Source organism: Natrix helvetica (genome assembly GCF_964273705.1).
Source record: "Natrix helvetica genome assembly, chromosome: 5".
In the NCBI taxonomy this organism is placed as follows: domain Eukaryota; kingdom Metazoa; phylum Chordata; class Lepidosauria; order Squamata; family Natricidae; genus Natrix; species Natrix helvetica.
The window spans coordinates 145,896,183-145,919,184 of record NC_138551.1 but is presented as its reverse complement, the minus strand read 5'-3'; the positions used below and the strand labels follow the sequence as shown (position 1 = coordinate 145,919,184).

At 44.3% G+C, this 23,002-nt stretch overlaps 1 protein-coding gene across 1 annotated transcript; it reads right to left on the bottom strand.

Annotated features, from left to right (window-relative positions):
* Positions 1-1,622: 1,622 nt before the first annotated feature.
* MASP2 (MBL associated serine protease 2) lies at positions 1,623-21,262 on the bottom strand. The gene is made up of 11 exons (XM_081955507.1): positions 20,940-21,262; positions 18,290-18,512; positions 16,854-17,031; positions 15,723-15,854; positions 11,274-11,470; positions 8,945-9,092; positions 7,353-7,471; positions 5,834-5,912; positions 5,132-5,269; positions 3,492-3,566; positions 1,623-2,439 (listed from the first exon to the last, which is right to left on the bottom strand). Exons 1-11 carry the CDS (start codon positions 20,945-20,947, stop codon positions 1,664-1,666), a joined length of 2,073 nt encoding a protein of 690 aa, XP_081811633.1. The 5' UTR covers positions 20,948-21,262; the 3' UTR covers positions 1,623-1,663.
* Between the last annotated feature and the right edge of the window lie 1,740 nt (positions 21,263-23,002).

Here is a 23,002-nt window from a genome sequence, read left to right as displayed (position 1 = left end):
AAAATCCTATTTCCTTTTAAAGGATATTAGTGTAGTAGGTGGACTCTTCAAACTATTTGCTGGGTGCTTATTGTGGCATTGTTGTTTGATACTAAAGCTGGTTTATTACACCAGAAGATGGTTCTTGGTGTAAAACAGATCTGTGAATATTCCGGAGGACATAATAAGTCTTACATTGCATAATCTTTACTTCACCTAAATCCGATCCATTGCCAAAATCTACCATCTGAATTTTGCATTTTAGCACTTGCATTAACACCAGCTACTGCTGCTGAGTAACACTTAATATGGTTTTCTCGGACCTCCCATGGCTAAACTGTGTCATCCCAGGAAGAATCATGAGGGTAAGTTTGATACCTCACTAGCATGGTTTCAGTAATTTATTTTGGCTTGTATTTATAAAACCCAAGGGCCGCTTCTGGATAGAAAGGGGGACCCATGCTGTGATCATTTTAATGCTGCTTCAAGCAGTAAGGGCTCTTAACGTCCCTTCCCTCCAATCCCTAAGCATCTTAGAATTGTTTTCAAACATGATTCATATCATTAATTTTTTCGTTAGTGTTGAAAGTGAGTTAATAAACAGAATTCTCATAACCTGATTGTCTGGAGTCTTGTTTTTAACTTTCTGCAGCCCTTGTACGTATTGTGCTAAATGCAATTTAAAGAGGGGAATAAGGAACACAGTCGGTTTGCCACTGCTAGAAGGATTATCTTGCTAATGAGCTTCATTTAGTAATAAGCAGCATTGTAATTTAACAGAGGCCCAATGTGAGCAAATGTGCGTTTCAGTTGCCCGCTGAGCATCTCTTAATTACGGAGACTTTGCTACTCAAATGGACGTGATGATGACAATTCCTTTTTCCAGTCCAGATTTGTGTGGGCGTGAATTAAATCTTGGCGCATTTTGGTCTCGGCAGTTGAGACCAAACTCTTACAGCTGAATGAGCAGGGCCTCTGGAGCTCTTGCTCCGCTCTTACGGGCTACGTAACGCCTGACACTCTTTCTCTCTCCCTCCCGCCCCACCGATTGTCAGCAGTGCCTGTTTATAAAAAGAGAATGCTACTACTTCCAACTCCTTGGTAGCTAATAAAGGAATTCCTTGTATGCTAGGTTGATCTCATTAAGATTAGCTTCAGTAAATGTAAATGAAGGGGAAGAGATTAGCCCCAATGGAGTTAAAGATTTGGACTTTGAAATTGACTGGTAGAAGAAATCGGGTGGTTTTAACAACATGAGAAAGCTGAATAGATGGGAATTATGACTGATGTGTTGCGGCAGGGAATAAGCCTGGGATATCTATCTATCCATCCTTCTATCTATGATGGAGGAAGGGAGAGAGATAAAGATACAATCATTTGCGAGGAAAATGTGAACATTGATCTGGATGCTTTCTGTGAACCTTTCTGATTTAAAATGGACATGGACATAATAATTGAGGCCCCTGTGCAATTTTCACTTGAGGTTTGGTGATAAATCCACAAAGAAGCAGATCTTTCAACTCTGATTGGTTGCATAGGCTAGAGACAGATTCCGTGGATCTTTCTTACAATAAACCTCAGTTAGCTTGGTGGTGGAGGTGGTGAGGGGCTATAGATGAGCTTTATTAAAGTCTACAGAAATGTTTGCGTTCTAGGTTTTATTGGAAAATGCGACAAAAGCCAATCAAGAATGGCGTGCAATTTGGTCCCCCATCCATGACATATAATTGGACACCTTTGTGTAGACCCCGTAGAGCCCAGCAGAGCCACATTCCAGACCCCAGGAGACCAAGCCCCCGACAAACCACCTCTTGGCCTGGGTATCGTAGAACACCAAGGCCCCTCCGCTGTCCCCGTAGCAAGAATCCTTCCCCCCCTCCTCAGTTCCTGCGCAGAGCATGTTTTCCGTCAGCCTGAGCTGTCTTCCTTGCACAGTCCGGTTTGCGTAGGCCGCTTTGCATTTGTTCAGCTCGACGACGTCTACCTCGGTGTACAGCAAGAAACGGGACTGCCGGGACCGCTCCGTTTTCCCCCAGCCGGCAATGATTCCTGTGTCGTTTGCCTTCACGCGGAAGCCGGGGTTGTACCCCGGCAAGCAGATTGGAGTGATGTTTTTGTTAACGGGGACTTTGTGTTTCAGTTTAATCAAAGCGATGTCATTGTCAAAGTTGACGCCGTCGTTCGTGAAGCCGCCATGGACAAAAATGGATTCTGCCCAGGCTTGGTGATAATGAGGGGAGCGTTTGTTTAGGAGCCCCAATTTCAAGGTCAGGGAGGAGGCATCAGGTGGGCTGCCCAGGACGTGAGCGGCGGTTAAGATCCAGTTATCGTATAAAAGGGCTCCACCCCCAGTTGCTCCGTGCGCGTCCGTGATTAAAACCTGCCAAGGGAATTGGCCGGGCAGGGCCTTCTGCCCTCCAAAGATACGCTTCAGAGTGTTAGACGTTTGCACTCCACAGACTGGCAAGGAAGAGAAAGGAGATACGAGTCATCTGTTGCAGCTTAATGTGAGACAGGTTTCTTAGTCACAAATCTCGGCCGCTTAAGTATATCAATGCTTAAAACGATGGAAATACCAATTTAATGTGTGGTCTTGCTTTGAGATTTCCCAGCTGCTGAGCGGTTCAACTATCTTCATAAATATAAACACTGCTTTATTATTGGTAATACTACATGGTGCAGTCTGGTCTTCCAAATGTCGGCTTGGTCGTTTGGTATGTCCCCGGTTGTGCAGTTTGATTGGCCAATTAAATAATGGATGAGACAAAAAAAGTTATTTTGTTCTAATATAGAAGTTCTTGGCTATAGTTTTTTTTTTTAAAGGTTGCAGTAAGGGGTATTTCACATCTGATCTAAAAGTTCGTAATACCTCTCTTTAGCCTCGCATAGTTTCTTTTGTATAGTTCAGGGGTGTCAAACTCAAGGCCCGGGGGCCAGATCCGGCCTGCGGGGTGCTTAGATCTGACCCATTGGGTCACCCTGGAAACAGGGCCCGCAGTGCCTCTGCCAGTGAAAACGGGTTCCCAAGCTCAGTTTCTTGCTGCATCGGCCTCCTGCAATCCTCTGCCAGTGAAAAGGGAGCTCAAGAGGGCCGTGTGCAGAGCGTATGGGCCGCCACAGGCGGCCCTGACATGAGTGACATCAAGCAGGCCACGCCCACTCTGCCCCCCACCAAAGATGAAACAACCTTGATGTGGCCCTCAATGAAATCGAGTTTGACACCCCTAAAAGTGAAATAGTTATGCTGAATGAAAAATGCTTTCAGTCACCTTTGATCATACGGGTGTGAAAAAATCCGCATGAGATTTTTTTAAAAAAAGATTATTTTATACCTAAGATTCTACACACACCCACACACACACACAATTATGCACAGCTGGCAGATCAGGAAGGGGAAACTTTCTGCACCACTTAGAGCAGATTAGCAGCACGAAGCAAGGAAAGGGTGACATTTGCCTGAGATCATATCCTTGTCTTATGTACCTGTTGTAGGGCGCTTGCATATATATTACCTGGTTCACAGACTGGAGGTGCTTTGTTTCCCTTGTGATCCTTCCAGAAACCATCATGGGCACACCTGTAGTTACCTGCATAGAAGGTATAGTCTTGGTAAAGAGAGATGCCACCCATACTTCAAATTGCAGCCAGCTCTTTCCCACTAGTATTAAATACTGTCCTAACCCTCACCGGAAGGTCCCAATTTGCATCCCTACTGATACCTCCTGTAGGAAATGGCCAGGCTGAACCCTGCGGGTGGAGTCAAGCACATCATCCGTTCAGAGTTCCTTTGCGCCCACAAGAAATATACCATATTTTTCAGAGTATAAGACGCACTTTGTTCCCCCCCTAAAAGGGTAAAAATTTGGTTGCATCTTATACACCGAATGTAGCCCCGCTGGCCCCCATCCTTTGGCTTTGCCTCCTTGCAGCAAATAGCGAACAGCCTATTTCAACTTCAGCAGAAGCAGCTGATTGTCGGTTGGATTGGCCACCCGATCATCAACTGTTTCAGGATGCAGGGATTGCCATTGCCGCCTCCGCACGCCCCATTTTCAGTCTCCACATCCCATTTATGTCCTCCGTGCCCTGTTTTGGTCCTCTGCGCCCCCATTTTCTGCCCATTCTGATCCCTGGAAGGGGCATAAAATCGGGTGTGCGGAGGCTGAAAACAGGATGCGGAGGCCAAAAATGGGGCGCGCGGAGGTGGCAATAGGCTTTGGCAATCCCTGCAGCCTGAAACAGCTGATTTTCAGGAGCTGCTTGTGCTAATCAGGCTGTGCTGAAACTGAAACTGGCTGTTTGCTGCAAGGAGACAAATTGCTGGGAGGCAGAGGCAGGTTTTTTTTTTCTTGTTTTCCTTCTCAAAAGCTAAGTGCATCTTATAGTTTGGAGCGTCTTCTACTCTGAAAAATATGGTAAGTCCAGCTCTCCTTCAATTCCATGGACTCGTTATCTACTGCCAATTTGCCTTGACCGTTAGTAGTATAGATTCTCGTTTAGTGGTAGCATTAAATAAACTCGTACTAATTTTGGGCTGAGCACTGGCTCCCGATTTCTTGCGTCTGACATCTCCCTCATTGCATAGCCTCTATGCATAGCAATGCCAGATTCCTTGTGACCCTGTTCCACCAGATTTACAAATGCTTTAAGTTGAAGAGATGTTTTTACTCGATAGGCGTGAACATGCTATACCACAGCAATTAAGGCAAGGCACTGGAATTTAGTCCAGCATACTTTTTTTGTTTTGTTTAATGGAGCACGTCTTACTGTTTAATTGTCATAAACGTGCCAAATTCTCTCTGTATGTGCTGATCCACAAACATCCAAAGCATCACTTCATTTGCACGGGGGGTGGTGGGGTGGTGGAAGGTCTGGATAGCCTTAGTGAAACTGCAAGATTTGCAGAATTAATTTTCTAAAACACTGGATTGTTGGCTTTTTAAAAAAAAAGTCTATTGAGGAAGTCAAATAAAAGGGGAGAGATTTTCAGAATGACGGAATATTTCAAGGTTCAAGAGAATATGAATAGAATGTCCTGGGTGAAGATCCTGCTAACTAGAATGCAGAACTACTCCCTTACTTTGACAAACTCCTCCCGCTGGGATCGCAGGAAGCCTTTTCAAGCAAAATTGAAGGTTTGCCTATTTCTTACCAGAATGGCCAGTTTTCAGGGCGTAGAAGGGGCTTTCACAGTTATATTTGATTTCAGCTTGATAGGTAGAAATCTCTCTCCCGGTGACATACACAAGCGTGCCATTGGCTACGTCATTGGCAGGGCCGCAGTCAACAACTGAAAAGGATCAGGAAGAAATATTAAGCATCCGACAATAGTTACAAGAAACACCAGGATAAAAATAATGACAGGTTAGGCAGCAGAGAATCTGATCCCAAGTCAAAGATAATTTTTTCCCCCTGAGACTTAAATTGAGAGTCTTGAGTGTCTGATCAGAGATCTGCAATCCAGAGGCCTTTGTTTTAATTCTTACAAATTCTTTTACTCAGCTTGTAAATAACATAAATTACATTCTGCCTTTTTTAAGTGTCTCCCAAATGACTTCTGGAGCATGAAATCAATTTTAAAAAGAAGGATTAGAGGGTGAACAGAAGCGAGATAAAAGATTTTTGTGTCTGTTTTAACTCCCCCGTTAAACCGAAAACCGGGACATATGTTAGTCTGCTGAAAATATTTCAAAGCAGGCAAATTTTATTCTGCGATTCAAATGCAGCTTGTCTCCCACAATTTGCCATTCAAGAGCTTTTGCCCTGTCAGGCTTGAGAACGGATTTCCACCAAGAAAAAAGTAACATATCTTGAGGACTGCAAGTCTCATGTGGATTCTGGGCAGAAGACTTACTGGTGCATTGGGCCATTGGCTTGTTCCAGCTCCCGTCCTTTTGGCAGGTTGCTTTGAACGATTTCACAATCAGTTTGTTCTGTGGGAGGCAAAACGAAAGATTTCAGGGAGTTTGTCTTGCAATTTGAGAACGCCTTCGTTGGTAATCATTCCAAAAACAACAAGGCAAAAAACCGTGTTGTGTCCTGCAAGAGCTGGATGTCCCCTTCACCCCCAACCAGGAAGCTCAAACTGCCAAGGAGCTGCGGATTCTGTTCTACAGAGGAATTATTGAGTCTGTCATCTGCACCTCTATTCTGCAACCCAACAAGACAGACACAGACTTCAGAGGATAATCAGAACTGCAGAAAAAAACAATTGCTGCCAACCTGCCTTCCACTGAGGATCTGTACACTGCATGAGTCAAAAAGAGGGCTGTGAAAATATCTACAGACCCCTCGCATCCTGGACATAAATTTTTTCAACTCCTACCCTCAAAACAACACTATAGAGCACTGCACAACAGTTTTTTCCAGAATGCCATCACTCTGCTAAACAAATAATTCCCACAACACTGTCAAACTATTCACTAAGGCTGCATTACTATTACTATTAGTCTTCTCATCGTTCCTATCACCCATCTCCTCCCACTTATGACTGCAGGACTGTAACTTAGTTGCTTGTATCCTTACAATTTATATTGATATTCTTTTCTGATTGCTAATTTGTACCCTCTGACTATCATTAAGTGTTGTACCTTAGGATTCTTGATGAATGTATCTTGTCTTTTTATGTACACTGAGAGCATATGCACCAAGGACAAATTCCTTGTGTGTCCAATCCAGTGGTGAAATTCAATTTTTTTTTACTACCGGTCCTCTGGGCGTGGCTGTGGAAGGATACTGCAAAATCCCCATTCCCTTCCCATTCCTGGGGGAAGGATTTTGCAAATCCCCATTCCCACCCCACTCCTGGGGCAAGGATATTGCAAAATCTCCATTTCCCCCCCCCCACTCCTGGGGCAAGGATACTGCAAAATCCCCATTCCCTCCCCACTCCAGGGGAAGGATTTTGCAAATCCCCATTCTCACCCACTCCTGGGGCAAGGATACTGCAAAATCTTCATTCCCTCCCCACTCCAGGGGAAGGATCCTGCAAAATCTCCATTCCCTCCCCATTCCTGGGGCAAGGATCCTGCAAAATCTCCATTCCCTCCCCATTCCTGGTGCCAGTCAGAGGTGGTATTTTCCAGTTCTCTGAACTCATAATTTTCCGCTACCAGTTCTCCAGAACCTGCTGAATTTCACCCCTGGCCCAATCACACTTGGCCGATAAAGAATTCTATTCTATTCTAACCACAAAGACCAAAAACTAGGAACTTAGGTTAATAACAGCTCGATATTAAAAACATTTATAATGTACAGTGTTTTTCCTCTCTGCGTGATTGCTTTGGCCCAAGTTCCACAGCTAAAATTTATACCGATCTGTATAAGTTGCCAACCTGTAGAAGTAAAAAAAAACCTGTGAGAATATTACACACCTCCAAAAGTGCGTAGCCCACGTTGCAAGTGAGGCTGTAGAAGTCTTTAAAAATATATTTTGCCTTCACTGGAGAGATCCGGCCGTTGGGTGGTGCTTGAGGGTTGGGACATGGCAAAGCTGCAGAGTTGGAAAACAAGGGGGAGGGGTGGGGAAACAGCCTTGATGTCCTCCTTCTTGTCAAAATGCAATTAAATCATCTCACTGTTCTTACTGAACTCTACATTTCAGATTTCTGTTCTATTCGTTTTCCTAGTCTGAATGGAAATTTAATCTATGCAATGGAGGGGTTGTATTATTGATCCCACGGCACTCCTCCCAACTGTTTCAGCAACCCTCTGTATTGCGAACGTCTTGGTACAATTGGCACAACTTGCCTCAAAAGAATTCTAAATGCCGTCGCTCGAGGGTCAACGTAAGTACAGGTAGTGACGTAGAACATTCAGTGGCCGTTCAAAAGTGACAACCACTGCAAAAGATGACTTATGACCATCCCCCACACTTAACGACCGTCGCAGCGTTTCCCCACAGTCACGTGATCAAAACGGAGATGCTTTGACAACTGAATCATGCTTATGACGGTCTCAGTGTTCTGAAGTCACGCGATCCCCTTTGGCGGACTTCCTGACAAGCAAAGTCAATGGGGGAGCCAGATTTACTTAACAGCTAACTAACTGTGACTAACTTTAACAACTGCAGTTGTTAAGAAAGGGCACAACAGACGGGGCGAAACTGGCTGAACAATGGACTTGCTTAGCAACAGGAATTTTGAGGTCCATTGTGCTCGTACGTTGAGGACTTACCTGTATCCCAACGAGATTTCCAATTTGCTTTCCTCCCCGCCTTCATTTTTACTACGCTTTCCTCTCTCCAAACACTATTAATTTGCTTTCTAGTACAGTTGAATTGCTACAGACACAAGGGTCCTCAAAGTACAGGCCACGGGCTGGATACAGCCCACTGATGTCCCTTAATCTGGCCCGCGTGGGACCACAAGGCTGCCCCGCTCACATCGCCCCACCTAGAGGGGGGGGGGAAGACACACACACACACACAAACAAACAGAACTCACACACACACACACACACACACACATCCCTTCACTAACCTGCTTTCCACCCCCAGGAGCATGACACATTAAAGTTTAATTTGTATTGATTCACGGGCTGCTAAATTGGCCACGCCTACCCAAGCACATGTCCACCTAGCAGGGGGTGGGTTCCGGATCCTGGTGCAACCGGTACGGTGCAACGGGGCCCGGCGTCCACCACATGAACGTGTGAAGCTTGCACACGTTTGCAGCACCCGCTTGCAGCACCTGCATGCTTCACGAGGCTCCAGCTGCTCAGCGGAGCGCCGTGCAGGTGCTGTACGCTCCGTGCGCGGAAGCGCCGAAGAGCTCAAATGCAGGTAAGGTGGGTGGGTGGGCCCTCCGTAGCACTGTACTAGAACGGTACCTGGTGCTCCCGGCAGGCAGCAGTACGCCCGTACCGGAGCATACCGCCTTCAACCCACCACTGCCACCTCCGGAGTCCCAACAGTCTGAGGGACCGCGAATTGGCTTAACATGACTTTCCCCCAAAGCTGTCTAACCTGTTGTGCCATATCTGAGCTTCCATCCGGCATGGACACCAGAAAGGTCAGTGGTGAACGTGATATCAACCGTATTGCTCCGCGTTTCAATTTTGGGAGGTGGGGAGCTGCCACAGAACGGACCATATTCTTTCTTCGGAGTCTTAACCTGCAAGAACCACAAAAGAGAAGTGCTTTATAGCAGCCGACATCCAGGTATCGCCGTCTGGCTGGGTCTGATGCCGCCGTTTAAGAAAGAAACGTCTTCGGTTATTGTTTTAGATTTCCTTTTATCTTATTTTAAATACCGTATTTTCTGGACTACAAGGTGCACCAGAGTATAAGACGCACCATGATTTTGATGAGGTAAATTAAAAAAAAAAAGTTTTTGCACTCTGCAGGCCTCCCAAACCCTCTGCACGCCTCATTTTTTGGGGGAAAAAAGGGGGGAGGGCATGCAGAGCTTTGGGAGGCTTGTAGAGTGCTCCTGGGGGCTGGGGGGGTTAAAAAGGAACAAAAATGGCCCTCCCCAGCCCCCAGAAGCACTCTGTAAACCTCCCAAACCTCTGCACGTCCATTTTTGCAAAGTGGGGTGGGGTTTCAATAGACTAAAAATGCTGTATTCAGTGTATAAGACGCACCAAGATTGTCACCTTTGGGGGCAGAAAATGCGTCTTATATTCCCAAAAATATGGTACGTTAATTTTGAAGATAACCCAATCCAAAATAGAATTTGTCTGTTGGGAGGCTGCAGAAATCGTGTGAAGCTCATTGGATTCACTGTGACCCAAGTACCATGTGGCTTTAGGATATGTCATTCAATAGGCATCCCCCTCCAGTGTGATCCTACAGTACAGAGAGAAAGGGCTTTAGAAAGAGTGCAGAAATCGGCTATGGTTTTTTTTTTTAAAGCCAAGTTTTAAACTTATTTCAGATTGCACCTATAAATTGAAATGATTGTGTAGCAAGTAGGTTTTTTTTGGGGGGGGGGAATTCTTTTGAACAAAATTCTGGAAAGCCTGCATTGTGGACCGGACCTCATGGCTCACAAGTGTGATGAAATAGAAATATATTGAAAGTATTAATTTATTTTGAAGGTGTCCCTGTGGCATTGACCGGCTTCATACATAATACACGATTGTCATGTAATACTTTTGCCGTTGTAAGTCCTTTTTATCAGTTGTTTTAAAGCCATTCTGTTTCTTTGGTGCTTTGCTGTTTGCTTCCTAGACTTCATCAAGATAGGAGCAGGGCACGTACGTTGGTAGAGAGATAGAGAGATACTGTGTTTGTGAACTCTTAATGTGGAATAGAATAGAATAACAAAGTTAGAAGGGACCTTGGAGGTCTTCTAGTCCAACCCCCTGCTTAGGCAGGAAACCCTACACCACTTCAGACAAATGGATATCCAACAGCTTCTTAAAAGCTTCCAGTGCTGGAGCATTCACCACTTCTGGAAGCAAGTTGTTCCACTGATTAATTGTTCTAACTTTCAAAAAAATTCTCCTTAGTTCTAGGTTGCTTCTCTCCTTGATTAGTTTCCACCCATTGCTTCTTGTCCTGCCCTCAGGTGCTTTGGAGAATAGCTTGACTCCCTCTTCTTTGTGGCAGCCCCTGAGATATTGGAAGACTGCTGTCATGTCTCCTCTAGTCCTTCTTTTCATTCAACTAGACATCCCCAGTTCCTGCAACCGTTCTTCATATGTTTTAACCTCCAGTCCCATAATCCTCTTTGTTGCTCATCTCTGCACTCTTTCTCAACAACTTTTTTGCATCGTAGCGACCAAAACTGGATGCCGTATTCCAAGTGTGGCCTTACCAAGGTCTTACAAAGTGGTATTAACCCTTCACGTGATCTTGATTCTATCCCTCTGTTGATGCAGCCTAGAACTGTGTTGGCTTTTTTGGCAGCTGCTGCACACGGCTGGCTCCTATTTAAATGGTTGTCCACTAGGACTCCAAGATCCATCTCACAGATACTACTCTTGAGCCAGGTACCCCCTATAAGTATACTGTACCTGTGCATGTTGTTTTTCTTGCCTAAATGTAGAACCTTACTTTTTCCACCATTGAATGTCATTTTGTTAGATAGCGCCCAATTCAAGTTTGTCAAGATTCTTCTGTATCTTAAGCCTATCTTCCGGAGTGTTGGCTATTCCTGCCAGCTTGATGTCATTTACGGCTTAACATATCTTAAGCCCATCCTTTTGCAGTTTATTCAACAAATCGTGACGTAGGCTGCTTTGTGAACCGCGCCTCTTTGTTAGTTACCTGCTGTGAATGAAATAGAGCTATGTGAAAAATCCAGATTTCTAGCACACGGAGGACCTGTAGAAGTAATCCCACTGACCTTCAGGATGTCATAGGGACACAGCACTTCTGGATGGTCTTCTACATCAAAGAGTCCCACAAATTCTAGGATGACCATGAAACCTTCTTCCACCCGGATGCTATAGCTGCACTCGGATATTTTAGGATACGGGTTGGGATAATTGAAACTGGAGATTTCACCCGTTCTTGCTGTCAACACCTTATTCGGACAAAGCGCTGAAAGAAAAGGGGAAGAAGAAGAAAAATGGGAGCCTTCTTCAGAAAAAAAAATGTATGTGGTTTTTTTTTAAACAGTTCACATTTGAGTTTTGAACCAAAAGACCATTTTGAATCCTAGGCTGATATAAGAAGAAACGAGATGCAAACATCAGCATTCCATAGGGAAGCTGGCTAACAGGAGATTGAAGATTGATTTATCTGAGCAAGCACAGATTCTCCTTGACTTGCAATGGTCCTTGTTTAATGACTGTTCGAAGTTGCAACAGCACGGTGAAAAGTAACTTACAGTTGTTTTTCACACTTAACGACCGTTGCAGCATCCCCATGGCCACGCGATCAAAATGCAGACGCCTGGCAATGGAACTCATGTTTATAGAATGGAATGGAATAGCTTTGTTAATAACTCTTTGTTAATAACTTTGTTAATAACTCTGTTACTCTATTCTGTTCTATTCTCTATTCTGTTCTTTCTATTCTATTCTATTCTCTATTCTTTCTATTCTATTCTATTTTCTATTCTAGTCTTTTTATTCTATTCTATTTTCTATTCTAGTCTTTCTATTCTATTCTCTATTCTTGATTCTATTCTTTCTACTCTATTCTCAATTCTATTCTATTCTATTCTCTTTTCTATTCTATTCTCTTTTCTATTCTATTCTATTCTCTTTTCTATTCTATTCTATTCTTTATATTTTATTCTCTGTTCTATTCGCTATTCTATTCTCTATTCTTTATATTCTATTCTATTCTCTATTCTATTCTTTATATTCTATTCTCTATTCTATTCTCTTTTCTATTCTATTCTATTCTTTATATTCTATTCTCTATTTCTATTCTATCTCTTTTCTATTCTATTCTTTCTATTCTATTCTCTTTTCTATTCTATTCTATTCTTTATATTCTATTCTCTATTTCTATTCTATCTCTTTTCTATTCTATTCTTTCTATTCTATCTCTTTTCTATTCTATTCTTTCTATTCTATTCTCTTTTCTTTTCTATTCTATTCTATTCTATTCTTTTCTATTCTATTCTTTATATTCTATTCTCTATTCTGTTCTTTATATTCTATTCTATTCTATTCTATTCTATTCTCTATTCTATTCTCTATTCTATTCTCTATTCTATTCTCTATTCTATTCTTTATATATTATTCTATTCTATTCTCTACTCTACTCTACAGCCATCCCCCCTCCTTTCGTTTTCGATATCTCCCAAAACACAAGTCACATCCCCACAACTCTGTTCGCGGTTGCCAGATGTCTAGGAGAGGTAATAAGAGTTTTCGTGGTAAAATCCAGCACTGTATGACTTTTTGTCGGTGACATATTTACAGCCACAGTGTCTCCCTCTGATAACCCAAGGTAGGACTTCCCATCTAACAAATCTCTGCTAATTTCCCCTCCGTGTACCTTCCATTTAAGTGTAATGTAAATTAAATATAGTGAGTTTAATTACGCTGTTACAAAATCCTCTCCTCTGACAGGTTAAAGAAAAGGGGGGGGGTTGTCCGTGATTGCATATCATTCTGGAGACCGTAGGTTGTATATCTTGGCCTTAAGGAATGCCAGAGAATAGAAGAAGGGAGAAATTAAACTCTCTGGAATCTAGCATCCTGATTCACCCTGAACCTTTTCAGATAGAGCTGGCAGACCACTAAAATTTAGATAAAGGTTCCCCTCGCATATATGTGCTACTTGTTCCTGACTCTAGGGGGTGGTGCTCATCTCAGTTTCAAAGCCAAAGGGCCAGCGCTGTCCGAAGACGTCTCCATGGTCATGTGGCCGGCATGACTCAACGCCGAAGGCGCACGGAACGCTGTTCCCTTCCCACCATTGGTGGTTCCTATTTTTCCACTTGCATTTTAAGTGCTTTCGAACTGCTAAGTTGGCAGAAGCTGGGACAAGTCGCGGGAGCTCCCTCCGTTATGCGGCGTTAGGGATTCGAACCTCCAAACCGCCGATCTTTCTGATCGACAAGCTCAGCGTCTTAGCCACGGAGCCACTGCGCTCCCCATTAAAATTTAATGCAGTTCAATTAATGATTAGATGGTTTGGGCACGGGTAAGAGAGCCATATCGACAGAGGTGTCACACAGGAACTGTTCAATTAATACATAATGTAGCAGGCATTAATATTAATTCAGCATTCCCTATCAAGGGTTGTATTTCTGTTTTGTAGGCACACACATACACACCTTGCACAAAAGCAGCCTTCTCTCTCTCTCTCTCTCTCTCTCTCTCTCTCTCTCTCTCTCTCTCTCTCTCTCTCTCTCTCCCTCCCTCCCTCCCTCCCTCCCTCCCTTTCTAAGTTGCTTCTCTCCTTGATTAGTTTCCACCCATTGCTTCTTGTCCTGCCCTCAGGTGCCTTGGAGAATAGTTTGACTCCCCTCTTCTTTGTGGCATCCCCTGAGATATTGGAAGACTGCTATCATGTCTCCCCTAGTCCTTCTTTTCATTAAACTAGACTTACCCAGTTCCTGCAACCGTTCATCATATGTTTTAGCCTCCAGTCCCCTAATCATCCTTGTTGCTCTTCTCTGCACTCTTTCTAGAGTCTCCACATCTTTTCTACATCATAGCGGCCAAACCTGGATGCAGGATTCTAAGTGTGGCCTTACCAAGGCCTTATAAAGTGGTATCAACACTTCACGTGATCTTGATTCTATTCCTCTGTTGATGCAGCCTAGAACTGGGTTGGCTTTTTTGGCAGCTGCTGCTTCAACCTCACTCTAATTCCTCTTTCCCCCCCCTAAGAAACCTGCCAGATCTGTGTTGGAGACTGTTTCCATATAGGATCCTTTGACTGTACGCTCTTCTCTCCCCTCCTCGTCTAGTCCTCTCGCGCCAGTTTTCAGCCCAGCTTGTGACCTCTTTACATTTCCCTTTCCTCTCATGTAGAGCACCGTAGCAAAATAAAACATTGCAGGAAATGCGGGACAGGGTGAAAGCCATTTTATTAACCACAGCAGGCGAGTCACAGGAGGTGGGAGAAGCGGAAGGAAGAGCTAGATGCCGAATGACTGCAGCCCTCCATGGGTCTTCAGGAGAAGACTACAGGTGGCCCCGCTGTCTCCATCTCTGCCTAAGCTGGGAAGCGCCAAGTTTTATTTCACGCTGGAAAATAGAAAAGGGAGAACGAGAAAGATGGAAGTAAAGAGAACGACGCTGGTGAATATAATCCTTCCTGAGTGAGTGGCATAGCGGATTATGAGCCTCGGTGGCGCAGTGTTTAGGGTGCAGTTCTGCAGGCTACTTCTGCTGACTGCCGGCTGCCTGCGGTTTGGCAGTTCGAATCTCACCAGGCTCAAGGTTGACTCAGCCCATCCATCCTTCCAAGGTGGGTAAAATGACCCAGATTGTTGGGGGCAAAAGGCTGACTCTGTAAACCGCTTAGAGAGGGCTGTAAAAGCACTGTAAAATGGTATATAAGTCTAAGTGCTATTAAGTATAAGTCTAATCTTTATTGTCATTGTACTTAAATACAACGAAATTGGTCCTTCCTTCCTTCCTTCCTTCCTTCCTTCCTTCCTTCTTTCCTTCCATCCATCCATCCATCCATCCATCCATCCATAGTGCACAGTGGTTACAATGCAGTACTGCAGGCTAACTCTGCCCACTGCCAGGAGTTCGATCCTCACCGGCTCAAAGTTGACTCAGCCTTCCATCCTTCCGAGGTGGGTAAACTGAGGACCTAGGATTCTTGGGGGCAAAAGGCTGACTCTGTAAACTGCTTAGAAAGGGCTGTAAAGCACTGTAAAATGGTATATAAGTCTAAGTGCTATTCCTTCCTTCTTTCCATCCATCTATCTATCCATCCATCTATGGTGCACAGAGGTTAGAAAGCAGTATTGCAGGCTAACTCTGCCCACTGCCAGGAGTTCGATCCTCACCGGCTCAAGGTCGACTCATCCTTCCATCCTTCCGAGGTACGTAAGATGAGAACCCAAATGGTTGGGAGAAAGAGGCTGACTCTATAAACCACTTAGAGAGGGCTGTAAAGCACTGTGAAGCGGTATATAAGTCTTGGGTGCTATTGCTATTACAATCTGTCCTTTCTAGAGTTTCTGTTGACTTGACTAGTTTTAAATCCCAATGAAACGTGCAGCACATTCCAAGAACAAAGCAGTTGCTTGCATAAACAAATTAGGGAAATGATGATTTAAAAAAAAAAAACATTAAAAGGTTCAGGTAGCCAACTCCGGCCAATTTTTGACCACACCATCCTCCCTGCTGTTAGGAAGTGGACTCACCTTTGCAAGTCTTCTTGTCCTTGTGCAGAAGGTAGCCAATTTGGCAACTGCAATAAAAGCCACCCAGGTAATTATGACAGTGGTGGTCACACGGCAACTCGCCATCCAGCCGCCCTTCGCACTCATCAACGTCTGAAAGAGAGAAAAACAGAAATGGAGGACCGAGACTGGCTGACGGGATGAAATGTGGCTCTTTGGGCAAAGGTTTGCAGAAGTAGAGGCAGCAGGGTGGCTGCTCACATTTCACAACATGGAAAATATGAAAACTGGATTGCAAGCTGTATTAGTTTATGGGCCTCTTTGGTGCAAAGCTCTGTGGCTTTCCATGCCTTTTTTACGTAAAGATAAAGGTTCCCCTCGCACATATGTGCTAGTCATTCCTAACTCTAGGGGGGGCGGTGTTCATCTCCGTTTCAAAGCCGAAGAGTCGGCGCTGTCCGAAGACGTCTCCGTGGTCATGTGGCCGGCATGGCTCAATGCTGAAGGCGCACGGAACGCTGTTACCTTCCCACCAAAGGTGGTGCCTATTTTTCTACTTGCATTTTTTACGTGCTTTCGAACTGCTAGGTTGGCAGAAGCTGGGAAAAGTCACGGGAGCTCACTCCATTACACGGCGCTGGGGATTCAAACTGCCGACCTTTCTGATCAACAAGCTCAACGTCTTAGCCAGGGAGCTATCGCGTCCCCTGGCCTTTTTTAGACCTCTCCAAAATTCAGCGGTACAATCCCCATGGTTTCCCGCCGTTTTGATTTACGCACGAAACTAACCTGTAACTTCTGAAGAAGCACATTCTATGTGAAAAGAAAGACCGCAAAACTAGATTTAAAAACTCTTATTTTGGCCCCTCGTGCCTATTTCTAAACTTATAGATTATTGATGGTGTCGTGTGGCAAGGATTCTAGATTTGCCTCAAGAATGGTTTCCAGGAAATGTCCGGACACTGAACTATCTGCCGACGAAATAAGTGCCAATTAAGGTGACCCATGATCATATCAGATCGGTGCCCATTGGACTCAGTACTGCCTCCATCAATGGGGTCTCAGCCAGACCCCTTTCCCATTATGTTGCCACCTTTCCCCACCTCCCTAGAGTCACCAAAACCTGGAGCCGCCTATATTTCCTCGTCTCACCTTCAGCAGCGTAGAAGGCCTCAAAGCCCGTAAACTGTTTCTCGTTGGAATAATCCGATCGGAAAGTCACTTGGAAATTGTTATCAATGGAGCGGTATATCTTTTTCCCAGGGGCCTCCTCGGTGTCAGTGCTCTCTTGTCCGCATAGAGTGGCCACGACCTTACCTCCTGAGTTCAGCTGTAAAGCAAACACACAAATGAGCTTTGCCGTTGAGTTGCATCTTCCCTTGAGCTTCTGTGGGGACCTGATAGGACATACCTGGTCTTCCTTAGCAATAGCAATAGCGCTTAGACTGATGTACCGCTTCCCAGGGCTTTACAGCCCTCTCTAAGCAGTTTACAGAGTCAGCCTATTGGCCCCAGCAATCTAGGTCCTCATTTTACCCACCTCGGAAGGACGGAAGGCTGAGTCAACCTTGAGCAGTTCAGGATCGAACTGCTGGCAATTGGCAGAATTAGGCTGCAATACTGCATTCTGACCACTGGGCCACTACGTCTCTTACCTACCATCTATCTACATCTATTTCATCCATCCATCACCTTTTCTCTCTCTCCTTCCCTCTCAATTATCCATCCATATCTATCTATCTATCTATCTATCTATCTATCTATCTATCTATCTATCTATCTATCTATCTATCTATCTATCTATCTATCATCTATCATCTATCTATCATCTATCTATCTATCTATCTATCTATCTATCTATCTATCTATCTATCTATCTATCTATCTATCTATCTATCACAATAGCAGACTTATATACCGCTTCAGCCCTCTCTAAGCGGTTTACAGAGTCAGCATACTACTCCCAACAATCTGGGTCCTCGTTTTACCCACCTCGGAAGGACGGAAGGCTGAGTCAGCTTTGAGCCGGCTTAGGATCAAACTCCTGGCAGTGGGCAGAATTAGCCTGCAATACTGCAATCTCACCACTGCGCTACCATGGCTCTTGTAGCAATAGACTTATATACCGCTTCAGCCCTCTCTAAGCGGTTTACAGAGTCAGCATACTACTCCCAACAATCTGGGTCCTCGTTTTACCCACCTCGGAAGGACGGAAGGCTGAGTCAGCTTTGAGCCGGCTTAGGATCAAACTCCTGGCAGTGGGCAGAATTAGCCTGCAATACTGCAATCTCACCACTGCGCTACCATGGCTCTTGTAGCAATAGACTTATATACCGCTTCAGCCCTCTCTAAGCGGTTTACAGAGTCAGCATACTACTCCCAACAATCTGGGTCCTCGTTTTATCGACCTCGGAAGGACGGAAGGCTGAGCAAGAGAATCTTGTCCCAGTTTTCTCGGAGCTAAGCCAATAGGAAACAAGGGGCGAGGTTGCTTGCTCATTTGTATGAAAAGTGCTCTCACATGTGGTTCTACACAGTATCTATCTCAGCACGCGCACCAAGGGTTGCCACATGGCAGTTGGACGTACTTGGACATAGTCGTATTCACACTGGTAAGACAGCTCAAGGTTGAAGTGAGTGAAATAGATGCGGATGGCGTAGCCCTGGGGCAGGGTGATATTCCATATCCTCTCCTTGCTGTTAGGATAGACGTTGGGGAAATCCGGGGAGGCGATCCTCCCGTACATTTTGTCTAGCCGAAGAATGTCGCCAAGTATCCCAGGCCACAAAGCGAGGAGGAAGAAGCAGAATCTGTGCCAGAGGAAACAAGGAAAGTTAACACACGCGTACACACAAACACACACACACACACAAAACCCCTGCAGCTGGCTGATCCTTCACTCATGCTGACTTGTCATTCCCTCTTCCTTCCTCATCTCCTTTCCTTCCTCTTCAGATTTCTCAACCTGGCTGCCATCATTACCCCTTTAAAAAATATTCCGTAAAGCTAAAAAAAAGTCAGATATAAAAACTGTTTCAATTCCGTCACTTGATTGAATTCTGTAGACTACACCAGCGTAGACTTACGAACTTCAATTCTTTTTAAAAAAATGTTTTTATTAAACAGTTTTTTTTCATTTTTTAAAGACCAATATCATCTTTGCAACATTTCCACATCGATAAGCCTCCATTATACTCTTTTTATCCGTACATGTATACCTTTGTCTGTCTGTCTGTCTGTCTGTCTGTCTGTCTGTCTGTCTGTCTGTCTGTCTGTCTGTCTGTCTGTCTGTCTGTCTGTCTGTCTGTCTGTCTGTCTGTCTATCTATCTATCTATCTATCTATCTATGTATCTATCTATCATCTATCTCTATCTCTATGTATGTATGTATGTATGTATCTATATCTATCTATCTATCTATCTATCTATCTATCTATCTATCTATCTATCTATCTATCTATCTATATCTCTATATCTATCTATCTATCTCTATATCTATCTATCTATCTATCTATCTATCTATCTATCTATCTATCTATCTATCTATCTCTATATCTATGTATGTATGTATCTATATCTATCTATCTATCTATCTATCTATCTATCTATCTATCTATCTATCTATCTACATCTTTACACATTTTTCATCTATGGTAATTTATACATATTTCTTCTATACATATTACTCTTTCAATGTATTTATTTCTATACAATACATCTTATATCGATCTATGTACATATATTCCTCTTATAACTATTATTCTATGCTATTTTATATACAATATATATTACATTCCCCCCCCTCTTATTAATTATGCGGTTTTATAATTTTTTTCTAATTTCTTATCTTTTTTCCTTTAATGCTTTCTTATTCTTTGCATCTTTCCTCTAGCCATAAATTCCATGCTAAGTAATACTCAGATTCTCCCAAATCGGACGAACTTCAATTCTTATCTGTCCAAGCCAAAATGGCCAATTTGTCATCACTGCCGTCCCCCATATCGAAGCTGAATTTAAGAAAGCCCACTAAGCTTCATTAAACAGAAAGAACACCAGAAGAAAAGGCACGGTTGATCAAATTAAATACTGATTTAATATGGTATCTTGTCTCTCTCCCTCCATCCCCCGAATAAGAATCCTCACGGAAGCAGGACGTGACCCTGTTCTTCTCCATTAATTTATCAAACAGCCGACCAAAGTCATGTAAGTTGATGGAGGACATATTGTCTCCAGAAATTCAATAGGTTCTGCAATAGCAGGGCGGCAGGGGAGGGGGAGAAAAATCACACGGACAGATGAAGGGAACAATTTGACAAGCACAGAGCAACCTCACAGCAAGGCATGCGTTGCCCAAAGGAATTGAATTATGAAAGCATTTCCCCATCGAAACAAGATAATGGCAGTTCCATAGATGTTGGTAGAAATCATTACATTGGAGAGATTGCAGATTAACAGAGTTGGAAGGGACCTTGTAGGTCATCTAGTCCAGCCCCCTGCCCAAGCAGGAGGCCCTACACCATTTTTGACAGAGGGCAGTCCAGTCTCTTGAAAGCCTCCAGGGATGAAGCTCCCACAACTTCCGAAGGCAACTTCTGTTCCATGGGTTGATTGTTCTCCCTGCTCGAAAGTTCCTCCTTGTTTCCAGGTTGAGTCTCTCCTTGATCAATTTCCATCCATCGTTCCTAGTCTGGCTTTCATGTGCTTTGGAAAATAGCTTGACCCCCTTCCTCTCTGTGGCAGCCCCTCAAATATTGGAAGACTGCTCTCCTGTCTCCCCTGGTCCTTCACTAGACTGGCCATGCCTAGTTCCTGCAACCGTTCATCATGTTTTAGCCTCCTGTCCCCTCATCATCCTGGTTGCTCTTCTCTGCACTTTTTCTAGAGTCCCCAACCTCTTCTTAATAGTGTGGTGACCAAAACTAGATGCAGTCTTTGTGGGGTCTTACTAAGGCTTTATAGAGTGGTATTAGTACCACTGATTCATCAAGTTTTAGCCTTTTGCCCCTTCGCACCCTCAATTTGTTCTCCTTCCCACATAAGGAGACAAAAACTAGATTCTTCCCAGACACCCAAGTAGTATCTCAATGTGTCATAGAAGAGATTGTTTCTCTCGTGGCTACCGACGTTCGTTTATTTTGCAAGGATCAGTGAGATTTTGCTGGTCAACGGTGTTAGAACGAGTTCACACCGAGACACCCCCCTCCCCGTTTCATTCCAATCATATGCCCAGAACATACCTCATCATAACGGCGTTCCCGTCTATTTCCACCAAGAGTTTTGTAGTCAGTAGCTTTCTCAGGCCTGTTTACGTCGTTTTTGAGGAGGGCTTTTCCTGTGTTGGTTCAGAGAATGTTTGTCTGAATTTTGAACTCTGGCCTTACGTTTCTCTCACACAGGAAAGTGGCGGAAGTTGGGTCGGCCTCCCTTTTTCTTCGTTCCCTTAAAGAAAGACACACCTTAGAAGTTTTTTTTTTAACTTCTAAGCTTGTTCTGGGATACAGCAAGTTGACCAAAAAAACCCAGCACTTGTGGGTGAAGTGAGTGAGATTAAAATGGGGAAGGTACAGGGAAGTACATGATTTTGTGAGTTGAGAGGGGGGGGGAGGGATTGTGTTTGGCAATAGCCATTGTGTTTCGTCAGCTGGGTCTTCCCCGCTCTTGTGTAATGTCCGTGAGCATATCAAAAATCCAGGCACCTCTCCTGCAGCTGGAGAAAGTAAGAAAGAGGAAGGGAAGGGAAGAAATATTTTCATTTTCTCGGAATATACTGTGCGGCAGTGGTGAAATTCAAATGTTTTAAACTACAGGGTCTGTGAGCGTGGCTAGGTGGGCATGGCAGGGGAAGGATACTGCAAAGTCTCCACTCCCTCCCCACTCAACACGCAGGCTCAGAGTAGGGGCCAGGAGTGGGTTCGCATGTCATCTAAAAAAATCCTGTGTTTGATTCGCGTCTCGGGGGATGAACCCAGATAATTTATATCTGCCGCTCGTTGCAAGACGTAAACTGCATCTAAACCAGAAATCTCCCAGTTCAATTCCCTGCAGGCACCAGTGCTAACAATATACCTGTGTGTTTTCAGCTAACGCAAAATCGCATAGGACACGATGTTCCAACTAGGTTCTGTAGCCCATCTGAAGCTTGTCAGGTGCATTAAACATAAACGGCTGTGCAATTTTATTTTATTCTTCCAGAAATCAATGTTCCATTTTCATCATTGCGACAAGCAGTGTACAAGCTCCGAGAGATAATGGGTGATATTCTCGGGAGCAGATGTCAGGTTGGCTCCGAGCTTAGATGCGAGTCATAAAAAACCCCGATTCCCATCCAATTGCATCTTCAGCTTTGTGAGAATTGTTATCCCAACGTTGCGCCTTTGCGCTTTGCTCAATTAGAACCTCCTACACCTCCAAGAGATATGGAGGACTTGTGTCGTGTGTTCTGATCAGGGCTTCTCAAGAGCCTGAAGCAAACTCCTTGTCCTGGCAAAAGCCCCCTTTTATTAATTGACTGTGAATTCTGCTCCTTCACATCCAGCAAAGTCTTTCGAGGGAGGATTTACAGTCACAGACCTTCTCTGGCTTGGAGAGCTGCCAGGCCGATATCATCTCGGAGAGTCACGAACCAATGAAGCGAACTAATTGTCTCCTGCAAACTCCACTCCCCTTTCGCTCCTTTTATTCCCTCTGGGAGGGGCCATTCGTCATGACATCAAGTTGGCCATGCCCACCCAGTCACATGACCACCTAGCCACACCCACCCAGCTGGTCATTGGGCAGATCTTGTTAGTGGTCCGCAAGATTTTAAATTATGAATTTACTGGTCCCTGATGTCCGAAAGGTTGGTGACCCATGCTCCAGCCTATCCTTTGGTCCCTTCACGATCCCATCCAAATCCTATCCAAGCCCAACCCTGCTTAGCTTGGGAGCACCAACAAGGTCTGGGCAGCTGCTACTTCTGCAGAATCCGCTGTCAAAGACTCATCGTGCATTTAGCATCATCCCTACCTCCAGTTTTGGAGGATGCAGTTGGAACAACAGTTTCTCCTGGCTGTTTCTGTGTCAGTTAGTTGTTGTCCAACTTGGCCCTGGCTTTCTTCCCCCAATTTTTCCTGCCAGGATTGTTGCTGCAAATCAGGACTTAAATAAAACGAGCCTGCAAACAGATCACACTCTTGCCTTGATTTGTGGACTTGGCTCAAGCAATAGATTTGGCATGCAGGCATTAAACAGTTGGTGGCCAGCAGTAATGCCGTCATTTGTGGAAGGGAAGCCTCAGGATATTCAGCTACTTAGGCTGGGC

Coding starts and splice junctions, on each gene's coding strand:
- MASP2 (XM_081955507.1), bottom strand. Junction 5,913..7,352: donor TGGGCTACGCACTTTTGGAG/GTGTGTAATATT, acceptor TGCCTCCCACAG/AACAAACTGATTGTGAAATC. Junction 2,440..3,491: donor ACCTCCAGTCTGTGAACCAG/GTAATATATATG, acceptor CTTCCTTGCCAG/TCTGTGGAGTGCAAACGTCT.